This window comes from Oncorhynchus kisutch, linkage group LG17 (genome assembly GCF_002021735.2).
Source record: "Oncorhynchus kisutch isolate 150728-3 linkage group LG17, Okis_V2, whole genome shotgun sequence".
Taxonomy (NCBI): domain Eukaryota; kingdom Metazoa; phylum Chordata; class Actinopteri; order Salmoniformes; family Salmonidae; genus Oncorhynchus; species Oncorhynchus kisutch.
The window spans coordinates 27519327-27534772 of NC_034190.2; the positions used below are offsets into that span (position 1 = coordinate 27519327).

The 15446-nt window shown below is 42.0% G+C and overlaps 1 protein-coding gene across 1 annotated transcript in view; it reads left to right on the forward strand.

Annotated features, from left to right (window-relative positions):
* LOC109907402 (collagen alpha-1(XXII) chain-like) overlaps positions 1-15446 on the forward strand; it is a 74831-nt gene that overhangs the window by 27661 nt on the left and 31724 nt on the right. Inside the window, exons 8-22 of the mRNA XM_031793484.1 lie at positions 2524-2799; positions 3333-3413; positions 3680-3799; positions 3985-4029; positions 4156-4218; positions 4797-4835; positions 8017-8070; positions 8277-8330; positions 8437-8490; positions 11214-11267; positions 11389-11433; positions 13964-14017; positions 14142-14195; positions 14938-14973; positions 15166-15195. Coding sequence (XP_031649344.1) covers positions 2524-2799; positions 3333-3413; positions 3680-3799; positions 3985-4029; positions 4156-4218; positions 4797-4835; positions 8017-8070; positions 8277-8330; positions 8437-8490; positions 11214-11267; positions 11389-11433; positions 13964-14017; positions 14142-14195; positions 14938-14973; positions 15166-15195 — 1059 coding nt within the window. The remainder of the gene's footprint in view (positions 1-2523; positions 2800-3332; positions 3414-3679; positions 3800-3984; positions 4030-4155; positions 4219-4796; positions 4836-8016; positions 8071-8276; positions 8331-8436; positions 8491-11213; positions 11268-11388; positions 11434-13963; positions 14018-14141; positions 14196-14937; positions 14974-15165; positions 15196-15446) is intronic.

Below are 15446 nucleotides of genomic sequence, written 5' to 3' on the forward strand. Positions count from 1 at the left end.
TGACAGATAAGATCTAAACCAGGCCAGAACTTGTCCGTGTAGACCAATTTGGGTTTCCAATCTCTCCAAAAGAATGTGGTGATTGATGGTATCAAAAGCAGCACTAAAGTCTAGGAGCACGAGGACAGATGCAGAACCTAGGTCTGACACCATTAAAAGGAAATTTACCACCTTCTTAAGTGCAGTCTCAGTGCTATGATGGGGTCTAAAACCAGACTGAAGCATTTCGTATACATTGTTTGTCTTCAGGAAGGCAATGAGTTGCTGCGCAACAGCTTTTTCAATTTTTTTGAGAGGAATGGAAGATTCGATATAGGCCGATAGTTTTTTATATTTTCTGGATCAAGGTTTGGCTTTTTCAAGAGAGTCTTTATTACTGTCACTTTTAGTGAGTTTGGTACACATCCAGTGGATAGAGAGCCATTTATTATGTTCAACATAGGAGGGCCAAGCACAGGAAGCAGCTCTTTCAGTAGTTTAGTTGGAATAGGGTCCAGTATGCAGCTTGAAGGTTTAGAGGCCATGATTATTTTCATCATTGTGTCAAGAGAAATAGTACTAAAACACTTGAGTGTCTCTCTTGATCCTAGTCTCCTGGCAGAGTTGTGCAGACTCAGGACAACTGAGCTTTGGAGGAATACGCAGATTTAAATAGGAGTCTGTAATTTGCTTTCTAATGAACATGATCTTTTCCACAAAGAAGTTCATGAATTTATTACTGCTGAAGTGAAACCTTACATGTCCTCAGATAATCGCTTTCGCCGTAAAGCCTTTTTGAAATCTGACACATTGGCTGGATTAACAAGTGTAGCTTTAATTTGGTGTATTGCATGTGTTATTTCAAGTTTTATATTTATAGTAATTTAATTTGAATTTGGCACTCTGACATTTCACCGGATGTTGTCAAATCGATCCCGTTAACGGGATTTGATCCCTAAGAAGTTTTTAAGGATCCTATCACCTTTATCTTACCCGACACCTTAGAACTACTTCAATTTTTATACCGCACCAATAGATCCACAAATGATACAATCACTGTCACACTACACACTGCCCTATCACATCTGGACAAGAGGAATAGCTATGTAAGAATGCTGTTCATTGACTATAGCTCAGTCTTCAACACCATAGTACCCTCCAAGTTCATCATTAATCTCGGGGCCCTGTGTCTGAACCCCGCCCTGTGTAACTGGGTCCTTGACTTCCTGACGGGCCACCCCTAGGTGGTGAAGGTAGGAAACAACACCTCCACTACGCTGATCCTCAACCCAGGGGCCCCACAAGGGTGTATGCTCAGCCCCCTCCAGTACTCCCTGTTCACCCATGACTGCATGGCCATGCACGCCTCCAACTCAATAAGCAAGTTTGCAGACAACACAACAGTAGTACCGTATGCCTGATTACCAACAATGACAAGACAGCCTACAGGGAGGAGGTGAGGGCCCCGGTGGAGTGGTGCCAGAAACATAACCTCTCACTCTACGTCAACAAAATGAAGGAGCTGATTTTGGACTTCAGGAGACAGCAGAAGGAGCACTCCCCCATTCCACATCGACTGAACCGCAGTAGAGACGGTGAAAAGCTTAAAGTTCCTCGGCTTACACATCACTGAATGTCTGAAATGGTCCACCCACACAGACAGTGTGGTGAAGAAGGAACAACAGTGCATCTTCAACCTCAAGAGGCTGAAGAAATTCGGCTTAAGACCCTCACAATCTTTTACAGATGCATAATTGAGAGCATCCTGTCGGGCTGTATGACCACTTGGTACGGCAATTGCACCGCCCGCAACCGCAGGGCCCCCCAGAGTCTGCCCAATGCATCACCGGGGGCACACTTGGGGCACACTGCCTGCTCTCCAGGACACCGACAGCACCCGATGTCACAGGAAGGTCAAAAAGATCATAAAGACATCAACCACCGGAGCCACTGCCTGTTCACCCTGCTATCATCCAGAAGGTGAAGGCAGTATGAGGTGCATCAAAGCTGGGACCGAGCGACTGAAAAACAGCTTCTATCTCAAGGCCATCAGACTATTAAATAGCCATCACTAGCTGGCTACCACCCAGTTACTCAACCCTGCACCTTAGAGGCTGCTGCCCTGTATACATAGACATGGAATCACTTGTCACTTTAATAATGGAACACTAGTCACTTTAATAATGTTTACATACTGCTTTACTCATTTCATGTGTATATACTCTATTCTATTCTACTGTATTTTAGTCAATGCCACTGACATTGCTCATCCTAATATTTATATAATTCTTAATTCCATTCTTTTACTTTAGATTTATGTGTGTTGTTGTGAATTTTTAGATACTAGTGCACAGCTAGGAACACAAGCACTTTGCTACACCTACAATAACATACGCTAAATCTGTGTATGTGCCCAATAAAATTATATTTTATTTGATAGCATAGAACATGTTATATTCGCCTATCACACGTATAAGAGAATCCTTTCATTCTTAACATATTCATGTTTATTCACTTGATCCTTCCTCCGTCGCTCCTACCCAGGTGTCTATCCGTCTGGACGGTGAGAACAAGGCAGTGGAATACAATGCAGTGGGGCTGACCAAAGACGCAGTGAGAGCTGTGTTCAAGAACGAGGAGGTGGACAACCTGTTCGACAGGAACTGGCACAAGATCGCCCTGAGCGTCGAGGCCAAGGCTGTGTCTCTCTACCTGGACTGTAAACTCATCCAGACCCTGCCCATCGGGGACAGGGAGGACATCGATATCCACGGGAAGACTGTGATCGGGAAGAGGCTGTACGACAGCGTGCCCATTGACGTGAGTGGCTGGGTGTTACAAATATCAGGGTTGAGGTTAAGAGCAGTGGGAAGGTCAGGGGATTGAAAGTATGCTACAGCAAGTGGTGTAACAACATGGTGGATTAAAGGTGAAATATGTAACTTTTTGGGCAACCCAACCCAACATCAAAATCTGTGTTATAGATCATTCTCATTGAAAGCAAGTCTAAGAAGCAGTAGATTTGTTCTATGCTTCCCATTCTTGAGTTTTATTTTTGCGTCAAGCAGCTGAAAATACAATATTTTAGTTTATGGGAAAGATATTTTACAGCAATTTAGATGGTACAATGATTCTCTATACTATACTTGCCTGTTTTGTCACGTAAACTCAAATTAGGAGAACTGTTAGATTTTTAGCAACCAGGAAATGGCGGAGCGATTTCTGCATAGTGCATCTTTAAGGAAGTACTGTTCATATTGTCCTTTTAGACTAGTGTCCATCTTGTGATTCTGTGTTAATTTACTGTACTGTAATGTACATTTAGCTAACATTGTGACTTTCTGTCCCTGCAGTTTGACCTCCAGAGAATGATCATCTACTGTGATTCCAAACACGCTGAGCTGGAGACCTGCTGTGATTTGCCCACCGGGCCGGTGAGTCAGACAGTCAGACAGACAGGGCACCTGTCTCTGTGGTAGGGCATGTCTACCATGGTTCTCATACTCACCTTACAGTGGTAGGCCACTCCAGTGAGTCAGCCAATCATCTGTCACTGTGGTGGGCCTGGGCCACTCTGCTGGACAGAATGCCTTTCATACCTCACTGCTTCCTGAGAGACATCTTTCCTTTTTCGCCTTTTCGCTGTCCTGTACACTTACCTGGCTCACCTTCAGACGGTAACACAGTTTTTTAATTCCAGTGCCCCAAGAAGGTGGTGACGGAGGCCCCTCCCATAGAGATACCCACCCCCACCCCTGCAGGTGTGGAGCAGCAGAGAGGACCCCAGGCGGTCAACTGCTCCTGTCCCGCTGGAGAGAGGGTAAGATGCATAGGTCCAAATTCAATCATAGGTCATAGCTCCTCTATACTTACTATGGAGATGTTGTTTGATGGTTTCCAAAGGTCTGTTTATGTATTCATCTTTTACTGATATGCAAAAGAGATCTCATATTCAATGTGACCACCTGATGAAATAATGGATCAATAAACGTCCCTTCCCCACAGGGAGAGATCGGTGTACCTGGGGTTGCCGGTCCCAAGGGTGATAAGGTCATCTAGCGCACATCTTTAAATCATATATCGTGTGTGATACAACAATATTCCCTATTTTCCTGGATCTATTTCTCTGGTCTCGTTGTTGTGCTCTGTCACAATGTCACATGCCTACTCTTACAGGGTGATACTGGTGCTCTGGGAGCAGCTGGACCTACTGGCCTCAAGGGAGCCAAAGGAGAAACTGTATGAAAACATTACTGTGATAATGTCAAACATACTAATGCCTCATTTACAAGATCTGCTATCTTCATTTGACCCTGTTTCTCACAGCAGGAAAGTCATCCAGCAGAAATGTGAATTGTTATGTAGATTATAATTAATAGAGAATTTTTTACACATTTTCGTTCGGGTAAATCAAGTCAAATCAATTGGTAATGGCCAACTTTATAGGCCCTTTTAAACGTTGAATACGCTACAATTTGCATTTTCTGCTGAGCTGGAAATGTCTCTGACAACAGAATATCGAATTAAGATAGCAGATCTGTATGGGCCTCACATTTGAAGGATAAGCACTTGATAGTGAACATAGTAAACTGTCATAGTAGCACATAGCTTGTTTACCTCATATTTGAGTTTTTTTTATTGTATTCTGTGAAATATATGATTAAAAAGTTCCTGCTAGATGATGTGTTCATCTACATAGATATTAGACTTAGACGTTTCTGTTATCCTAAGTGGCATGCACCTCTTTTATCTTTTCTGCTGTCTTTTCTTTCTCCAGCCTCGATAATAATTGATCCATGTTGATTGATTATTTGCAGGGCAAAGTAATAACTGTCAAGGGAGACAGAGGTGAGAAGGTAAGGTCATGGTTTTGACAGTCAAACTCCTCACATGTCCTAATAATAATGACAATAACAACGCATGGGCATCATCATATCCTAACCCTCTACAACCAAAGGTGCCGGTCTCGTTGGATCTATCACACACATTTAACAAAGACAGAATTACATCTCATAAAGTGCAGTAGCAGTGTAGAAAAGCAATATTTTTTTTAGGAATACCATACCATTCTTTAGGAGTAGGAAAATGGTCCTACATGTCATAGTGAGAATTACAGGACTGTTGGCCACAGAGGAAGTGTAGCACAGAGAACAAGCCCACGCAGACGCCCACCCGCTCCGTTAGAAACACACACTTTGGGTCTGTTAAACACACACACACACACTGGGTCGGCCCTACGTGGCATTGCCAGCTGGAAGCTATAGGTTATAATTTCCCCTTCAGCCCAGACCAGGCCAGGCATGTAGCATACAGCCAGTCCAGACCACACTAAATCTGGGTTCAAATAAGATTTGGGTCCTTTTTTATGCTTTTTCTGTGCTTGAATGAGCTTGCCTGGTGGGTAGTTCCAAAACCACCTGACACTCCAGGCAGAGCTCAATCAAGTGCTCAAAGTATTTGAAATATTTGAAATACTATGTGAATCCAGGACTAGTCCCGCGGAGGATCCTTAAGATGGCCAGAGTGTAGGCTGGAAAGCAAGGCCACACTTCTCGCATCTATGGTTGAAATGCAATGAAAGTTATGTTATGGTTTTGACAGCTGGACCTGTAGCGAGTGTGCTGTAATTTCAACATGTAGGCAATATGTAGGCAGTGTAACTTCCTGCTTTGATATCCACAGTGTTAGGACTTGGAAATATTAGGTTCCGACACCAAGATCAGGTTAACAGTCTGAACGTCATAGAATCACATTCCAGCCATGTCGACTCACAACACAAGCAGCCGCCCTTAGTTAAAAAAAGATGCATGCCTGAATCCTGGCAATTTATACAGTGGCAGACATGGCGTGGTGGTGGAATTTCCAGGGCGAGTTGGAGAAGAACACCCACCAAACGCGTGGTGTTTTCTGCTTCTGAACTATCTATTAATCTATCTCTATCTGCTACACCCATAGAAATATCATGACTATTCTATTTCATTCTATTTCTGGAAAATCCATGTTTCTACCAGAGGATTTTTGCAATTCCGTTTGTGTCAACTTTTTAAGCAGACTGCAAAACTTAGTACACCCACAGACGGGGTCAGAATGGACATGCTGGCACATTGACTGTAAGTGGTAAAAGGGAATTCATCCCTTTTCATGCTCTGATTGCTACTATAGAAAATACACTGACTATACAAAACATTAAGAACACCTGCACTTTCCATGACATAGTCTAACCAGGTGAATCCATGTGAAAGCTATGATCCGTTAGTGATGTCACTCAATAAATCCACTTCAATCAGTGTCGATGAAAGGGAAGAGCAGTGGTGGAAAAAGTACTCAATTGTCATACTTGAATAAAAGTAACCTTAATAGAAAATGACTCAAGTAAAAGTGAAAGTCACCCAGTAAATACTGATTTAGTAAAAGTCTAAAAGCATGTGGTTTTAAATATACTGAAGTATCAAAAGTGAAAGTACAAATAATTTCAAATGTCTTATATTAAGCAAACCAGACGGCACAATTTTATTGATTTATTTGCGGATCGCCAGGGGCCAACTCTAACACTCAGACATAATTTACAAATGAAGCATTTGTGTTTAGTGTTTCTACCAGATCAGAGGCAGTAGGGATGAGCAGGGATGTTCTCTTGATAAGTATGGGAATTGGACCATTTTCCTGTCCTGCTAAGCATTCAAAATGTAATGATTACTTTTGGGTATCAGCTAAATGTATGGAGTAAAAAGTACATTATTTTCTTTAGGAATGTAGTGAAGTAAAAGCAAAAGTTGTCAAAAATATAAGTAGTTAACTACAGATACCCCCCAAAATTACTTAAGTAGTACATTAAAGTATTTTTTACTTACAGTAAGTACTTCCCACCACTGGGGAGGAGACATGCTAAAGAAGGATGTTTAAGCCCTGAGACAATTGAGACATGGATTGTGTATGTGTGCTATCAAAGGGTGAATGGACAAGACAAAATATTTAAGTGCCTTTAAACAGGGCATAATAGTAGGTACCAAGCACACAGGTTTGTGTCAAGACCTGCAAAGCTGCTGGGTTTTTCACACTCAACAGTTTCCCATGTGTATCAAGAATGGTCCACCACCCAAAGGACATCCAACCAACTTGATAACATGATACAACTGTGGGAAGCATTGGAGTCAACATAGGCCAGCATCCCTGTGGAACGCTTTTGACACCTTGTAGAGTCCATGTCCCAATGAATTGCGGCTGTTCTGAGGGCCAAAAGGAGAGGGTGCCTCAATATTAGGAAGGTGTTCCTAATGTTTGGTATACACAACAGACTAGACTAGACAATTGTACAAAAGCAATTTAAAGTATTTTGTGTAACATGTATTTTCATTATAGGCGGTTGTATGAAGACGTTTTGTTGAATTGTTTCTCTCTTTTGATGAAGAATGCGTCAAAGTGGTACAAGCTCTGAGAGTAATGAAAGGGTACATTGGTTTATGAAGTGAAGTCTCTGGTGGTTGAAGGCTTATGGGCACTATGTAATTAAACACTCATATGTTTTTTTTGGTTTCTTCTAATTCTTTGGAGGGATTCCTTGGCGCAGAGAACGACATCAGAGCACAAACTAAAACTAGGATGTTGAAAGGCTATAGAGCATTTTAAAAGCAATTATTCGTTGAGATTGAGGTCGGGGTTGAGTTTGCCTGTGTGTATGAACTGACCTCTGCGTAGAGAACACTGCGGGTCTTCGAGAACCGGACTGGACCGCTGTTAACATAGTTTGGCCCCCAACGCCATTGCTCAAAAGTTGAATCTGTTCTAGCTGTTTGCCCTTGCTTGTTTACAGTGTGTGCATTCTTTATGTGAATAACTCTCTGTTTTGTCCCGAAGTCTGTTTTTATGTGTTTATTGTGTACTACATGTTCTAACAGTAATCTACTAATCCCTGTTCAGGAAATGAACCTGACCATGTTGTCTCACAGCACCTCGTCGCTGTCTGCATCTGTTGTTACACTATTACGCCTACGCATCACCGGTGTCAAGCCACTCTAACCTCCTCTCCTCTCTCTACAGGGGGATCCCGGTAGCCAGGGGACATCCGGTGACAAAGGATCCAATGGGGAGAAGGTGAGATGATCCTAAAGAGTTGTGATACGGATGCTTTTCCCCTGTTCTGTACCTCTCATGACATGTCTGTCACAGAGGTGCTTCATTAAATGGTGAGGCGAGTATCTGTTCTGCTGCTTGTCTGCAAGCAAACTCTACATTTGGACACGTACAGTAGACAGCAATAATATACTTTTTAGATGATTTTGTTTTAAAACCACTTCCAGGGAACCAGTGGAGCGGCAGGTCTTGCTGGGAAAGATGGATCTAAAGGAGAAAGAGTATGAGACAACCACCTTACAATAAGATTATCCTACAATAAGTTATTGTTATTATGATGTAAACATTTCTGATTAACTTCTGGATGTTTCTGCTTTATTGTGACAGGGTGATTCTGGGCTGGCAGGCGATCAGGGATTTCCTGGACCTCTGGGACCAAAGGTGGGTGATCCTTCTAGTTCTCTTTGTTGATTCCATATAGGTGTCGGACAGTATACAATAGGCAATGTACTCTCATAACTACATGCAATCTGCTCTTTGCAAACCCTTGTCTTGTGTTTGGATTTGTGGCAGGTTAAGTTAGATTTGTGGCAGGTTTGGTTAGAGTTTAAAGTTAAGAGTTTTATTTGGTTTTGTCTACTCTGATATCAAAGACAGCCTTGTTCTTTGTGTTCTGTGTCTTGGTGGGCGTTTGACATTTGATAGACAATTACCTCTATGCTTGCTATTGATTTACACTGACTTGGTTGGCTGACTTCCCTTGTCTGAGGCAGCTGGAGAGGGAGGGAGAGAAGGGCGAGAGAAAGCAAGTGGGGGAGGAGAGAGAGGAAAGAGAGGGAGGGGAAGAGGGGGGAGAGAGAGTGGTTAGGTTTGGCCAATGTGCTGTGTGACCACTCTGTCCCAGACTCCCAGCCAAAAAGAAGGTCTCAGCTCAGACTAGCGTGGACAAGAGCCCCCTGTTGACAGACCTTTGGAAAGTTAATGTTTTTTAGACTGTACACCAGGGAAATGAGTCATTTATATCAAACCAAATCCTGAACATAGCATGTCCTTGTAACTGTGAATTCCTTGATGATACTAATACTTTTGTATTGTGGTGAGTTTACTCACTACCTACAGTACCAGTCAAAAGTTTGGACACACCTACTCAATCAAGGGTTTTTCTTTATTTTTTTAACTATTTTCTACATTGTGGAAAAATAGAGAAGACATCAAAACTATGAAATAACACATTGAATTATATAGGAAGCAAAAAGTGTTAAACAAATCAAAATATATTTGAGATTCTTCAAGGTCAGTTAAGGACAAATTATTATTTACAATGACCAAACCTGGACCAATTGTGCATCGCCCTATTGGACTCCCAATCACAGCCAGGTGTGATACAGCCTGGATTCGACCCAGGGACTGTAGTGATGCCTCTTGCACTGAGATGCAGTGCCTCAGAACCCTGCGCCACACTTGAGCCCTTGATGACAGCATTGCACACTCTTGGCATTCTCTCAACCAGCTTCACCTGGAATTATTTTCCAACAGTCTTCAAGGAGTTCCCACATATGCTGAGCACTTGTTGGTTGCTATTCCTTCACTCTGCGGTCCAACTCTTCCCAAACCATCTCAATTGGGTTGAGGTCAGGTGATTGTGGAGGTCAGGTCATCTGATGTAGCACTCCATCACTCTCATTGTTGGTCAAATAGCCCTTACACAGCCTGGAGGTGTGTTGGGTCACTGTCCTGTTGAAAAACAAATGATAGTCCCACTAAGTGCAAACCTGATGGGATGGAGTATCGCTGCAGAATGCTGTGGTAGACATGCTGATTAATTGCGCCTTGAATTCTAAATGAATCACTTACAGTGTCACCAGCAAAGCACCCCCACACCATCACTCCTCCTCCTCCATGCTTCACAGTGGGAACTACATATGCGGAGATCATCCGTTCACCTACTCTGTGTCACACAGCAGTTGGAACCAAAAATGTGGATTCATCAGACCAAAGGACAGATTTCCACCGGTCTAATGTCCATTGCTCATCTTTCTTGGCCCAAGCAAGTCTCTTCTTATTATTGGTGTCCTTTAGTAGTGGCTTCTTTGCAGCAATTCGACCATGAAGGCCTGATTCACACAGTTTCCTCTGAACAGTTGATTTTTGCGATGTGTCTGTTACTTGAACCGTGAAGCATTTAATTGGGCTGCAATTTTTGAGGATGGTAACTCTAATGAACTTATTCTCTGCAGCAGAGATGACTCTGGGTCTTCCTTTCCAGGCTCATGAGAGCCTGTTTCATCATAGTACTTGACTCCACTTAAAGAAACTTTCAATGTTCTTGATATTTTACGCATTGACTGACCTTCATGTCTTAAAGTATTGATGAACTGTCATTTCTCTTTGCTTATTTGAGCTCTTCTTGCCATAATATGGACGTGGACTATTACCAAATAGGGCTGTTCTTTATACCAACCCTACCTCGTTACAACACAACTGATTGGCTCAAATGCATTAAGAATGAAAGAAATTACACAAGTTAACTTTTAACAAGGCACACATGTTAATTGAAATGCATTCCAGGTGACTACCTCATGAAGCTGGTTGAGAGAATGCCAAGAGTGTGCAAAGCTGTCAAAAAGGCAAAGGGTATTTACTTTGAAGAATCTCAAATATAAAATATATTTTGATTATCACTTTTTTGGTTACTACATGATTCCATATGTGTTATTTCCTAGTTTTGGTGTCTTCACTATTATTCTACAAAACCATTGAATGAGTAGGTGTGTCCAAACTTCACTATTATTCTACAGAACCATTGAATGAGTAGGTGTGTCCAAACTTTTGACTGGTACTGTACTTCCTAGCTAAACCCATTGCTCTTCAGGGAGCCCATTGGTGGCTTTCCATTGCACTTTGACTCTCCCACATTGGGCTCAGTCAGAACAGAGGTCAGGGGTCAGGGTTCCCCAAGAGGGTCACAATGCTAACCGGTGTTGTTGCTGTTCTGGGTGTTAATTGGCCTCTACAGAATCCATATTCCTCCAAGTTATCTTATCAAGTTAGACACAGCAAAAAATGACCTAATGGGCAATATTACTGCTCAACTTGAAATTATCGGGTAATAACATTGCATCTGTTATCCGTCAATATAATGTCTGGTCCTTTGGTTCCTACAGGGAATTCAAGGAGACTCAGGACTTCCTGGTTTATCTGGACCTAGAGGCGTCGCTGTGAGTAGAAGTTACAGTAAAAACAATAGCACATATATTTAAGCCAAAGAAATGAATGATTTTATCTGTTTTCTAAAAGAGTCTTTGGATGTGACTGTATGTCTGTGTTGTAATATGTTAGGGTGAAAAAGGTTTGAAAGGAGATAAAGGATCTGCAGGATTACGGGTAAGTGTTATTACATGTCCTATATTTGATTCAAATGATCGTCAAGTGTCATAGGTCATCACAAGCATGACTGGTTAAGAAATCAAATATAACTGCATGTACAGAGTTGAGAATAGAAAGCTCCAGCAGGTTTGGTTAACTTTAAAAATAGCAGACACACCTAGCTGGAATGTGCAAATGTGAGTATACCAATTCCATGCGGGTATACCAATTCCCTGTAGGTATACCAATTTAAATAAAGGTAATTAAATGTTTAACAATTGACAGAATCTTTTCCTATTTAAGGGTTAAGTCCATTGTTTCTGAGAAGGAATATAGACCTCCATCTCAGAAGGGAGTAATGGTGCAGACAGATGTGAACTGGCTTCCCTGATGCACTCTCCACACTTCCTGTCCTGGGCTTGAGGGGGCGGATCCTAATACACTCATTCAAGGATAGCGGCCCACAGTACTGTGTGTCAATGACTCCTTTAAGGGTCCCTGAAATATAGACTTTCACTGCTGCGGATGGTCATTGACTAGGATGTAACACACTGGTCAATCCCTCAGAGTGATTGTGGCCTGTGATTATAATGATTATACTGACGTAGCACCCAAAATGCAGCAGTCTATATGATTCCTGGCCTACTGGGCTTCACACAGTATGTCAAGTGGGTCGTTGAGGTCTATGATTGTTATTAGGCTTTTGAGACACAGACTGTCCTCGGCGTTGGGTGATGATGTGAGATGATAGGATTTAGACGTTGGGTGATGATGTGAGATGATAGGATTTAGACGTTGGGTGATGATGTGAGATGATAGGATTTAGACGTTGGGTAATGTTGTGAGATGATAGGATTTAGACGTTGGGTGATGATGTGAGATGATAGGATTTAGACGTTGGGTAATGTTGTGAGATGATAGGATTTAGACGTTGGGTAATGTTGTGAGATGATAGGATTTAGACGTTGGGTAATGTTGTGAGATGATAGGATTTAGACGTTGGGTGATGATGTGAGATGATAGGATTTAGACGTTGGGTAATGTTGTGAGATGATAGGATTTAGACGTTGGGTAATGTTGTGAGATGATAGGATTTAGACGTTGGGTGATGATGTGAGATGATAGGATTTAGACGTTGGGTAATGTTGTGAGATGATAGGATTTAGACGTTGGGTAATGTTGTGAGATGATAGGATTTAGACGTTGGGTAATGTTGTGAGATGATAGGATTTAGACGTTGGGTAATGTTGTGAGATGATAGGATTTAGACGTTGGGTAATGTTGTGAGATGATAGGATTTAGACGTTGGGTGATGTTGTGAGATGATAGGATTTAGACGTTGGGTAATGTTGTGAGATGATAGGATTTAGACGTTGGGTGATGATGTGAGATGATAGGATTTAGACGTTGGGTGATGTTGTGAGATGATAGGATTTAGACGTTGGGTAATGTTGTGAGATGATAGGATTTAGATGTGCTGGTCAGTGTCATAGAGATAGAACGGGGTTAAGGGAGAAGGGTTTTATTTACATGATGGGTTGTATGAAATGAACTGCCAACCGAGATGAAAACGGTAACACCTACAGTACATAAGGACTTCATTACACACTCATAACCCATGTATACCTGTACCGCATCCGTTGGTCGTTGACATACTGTACGTCTCTGTCTGCACATAAAGTTAAGAATAATAAACGGTGTACAGTACTGTCTATATATTTAGCACATGGCTTTTCCCCACCAACCCTGACCCAAAGCAATGCAGCAGGTTTGAAAAACATACCAGCATGAAGCAGGATCTGACAACTCAACAGTGGGGTCCTGTAGGAATACGATGATGATGATGGTGGCTATGTTTTCTGTGTTTCTGAGCTGTCGTGTTAAAGCCATCAGTCAGCCAGTCATTCTGTTTTCGGAGAGAATGGACGTCTGGAGAAGCGTTTACTTCTCTGGAGGTGACTGAGGAACTTGTGGTTCAGAACAGGAAGTGGTGGTTCAGAACAGGAAGTGGTGGTCCAGAATAGGAAGTGGTCGTTAGGAGAGGTTTCTGGCGGTCAGGGGTATCCATGTTGTTGGCAGATGGAAGAGTCACCAAGCCTGACAGACATATGAGACATGTGTAATGTATTCAGCACTAGCTACCTGCTGGTATTGACAATTAAAAAATGTATATATTTAACTAGGTAAGTCAGTTAAGAACAAATTCTTATTTTATAATGACTGCCTACCCCGGCCAAATCTTCCCATAACCCGGACAATTCTGGGCCAATTGTGTGCCTCTCTATGGGCCAGTTGTGATACAGTCTAGGATCGAACCAGGGTCTGTAGTAACACCTCTAGCACTGAGATGCACTGCCTTAGACCGCTACGCCACTCGGGAGCCCTGATGTTCTTTTGAAACAAAACAGCCTTGGCTAGAATGCAGTACAGCTTGGAAGCTGTGGCAAGGTTATTGTTAGTCATAGCAGGCTACTTTTGAATCTCATTTCTTATGTACCTAGAAGACCCTTTCTATTTTCCATTGAACACTGTTCCTTGATCCTCACAGGGTGACAAAGGTATTGATGGATTCCCTGGAAAACCTGGTGTTCCTGGAAAAGATGTGAGATATCGTTTTCCGATAATGTTTTACAGGGAGCATACCGATGTTTACATGAGAGAAAGTTCCTTTCGCTTGTAGTCTACGTCTCGTTTCTGAAAGCTGTTTGTTTGGATATACTGTCTAGGGTTTGGGAGGACTGACTGGTGCACCTGGAGCCGCTGGCCTGAAAGGGGAAAAGGTATGGTCTTCTCTCTGTTAAACACCGTACTACAACACGTGATCATGAACAATACAACATATGAATTGGAACAAAACTTTCCTCCAAGAACAATCAAGAAAACACATCAAACATGAGGTGATGTGCATCATTTTAGGATTGATAAGACGACACTCTTATCCAGAGTGACTCGCAATCAGTGCATTAGCAGGTAAAACAACCACATAATATCACAATCATTGCAGGTAAACCTTTAAAAAATAGACTTTATCTGTAAAAGCCTCAGTCAGATTGAACTGTTAAGTTTGTGTCTGTGTTCCAGACATTCCTCTGTTTTCCCTCTTTTTAACCATCGAAGGCAGCCCACTCATCTATCTGTCTTGATAACACTTGTCTGACTATAATTACCACACACACACACACACACACAGTCTTGTACAGCTAACTTTGTGGACACACACACACACACACAGTCTTGTACAGCTAACTTTATGGGGACACACAATTCCACACACACACACACACACACACACACACACACACACACACACACACACACACACAAACACACACACACACGCACAAGCAATGTATGAAAAGTTAAACTTAACACTGCATCCCGGAAACTACTATTTCCCTTGTCATTGAAATGATTAACGTCTCTCTGTGTCATCTGAAATATTACCCCATAAACCACACAGACGATTTAAAGAGACAACTTTCGAAAGTGTTTAATTTCCTGTGTGGTTTCACTGTCTTGCAGGGAGAGACGGGCCCTGCTGGAATGCCTGGGGATATGGTGAGTTCCTAAACATAGTATGCAGTATAGTTTAATGTCAGGTATTGTATACTCCACTAGCATGGATGCCAAGTGCCAACCTGATACAACAACATAGAGTGATAGTAAAAAAAACACATTTAAAATTTGATGTAGATTACTGTTTGTTAGTCCTGTTTAGAAGTGCTTTAAAACGAAACTTTATTTTGGCAGGTTCAAAGAGATGGCTTGAAAGGAGAGGCTGTGAGTACAAGGATATAGTCATTTATTTTCCTATTATTTTGTTCAGTATTTTGAGCATGGGTTTGTATCTTTAACACTATTGCCAAGTATCCTTCTGAAGTCATACAGTGTTTCAAGTAAGGTCATGATGTTTTTACACTAGAAAGTACAGAGGTTGAGTTACTACACAATAATGGCTACAGTAACATAGACAGTATAATGTTCCTATGACGTACAGTATATTGTTACTAAGTGACGACTGTCTCACCTGG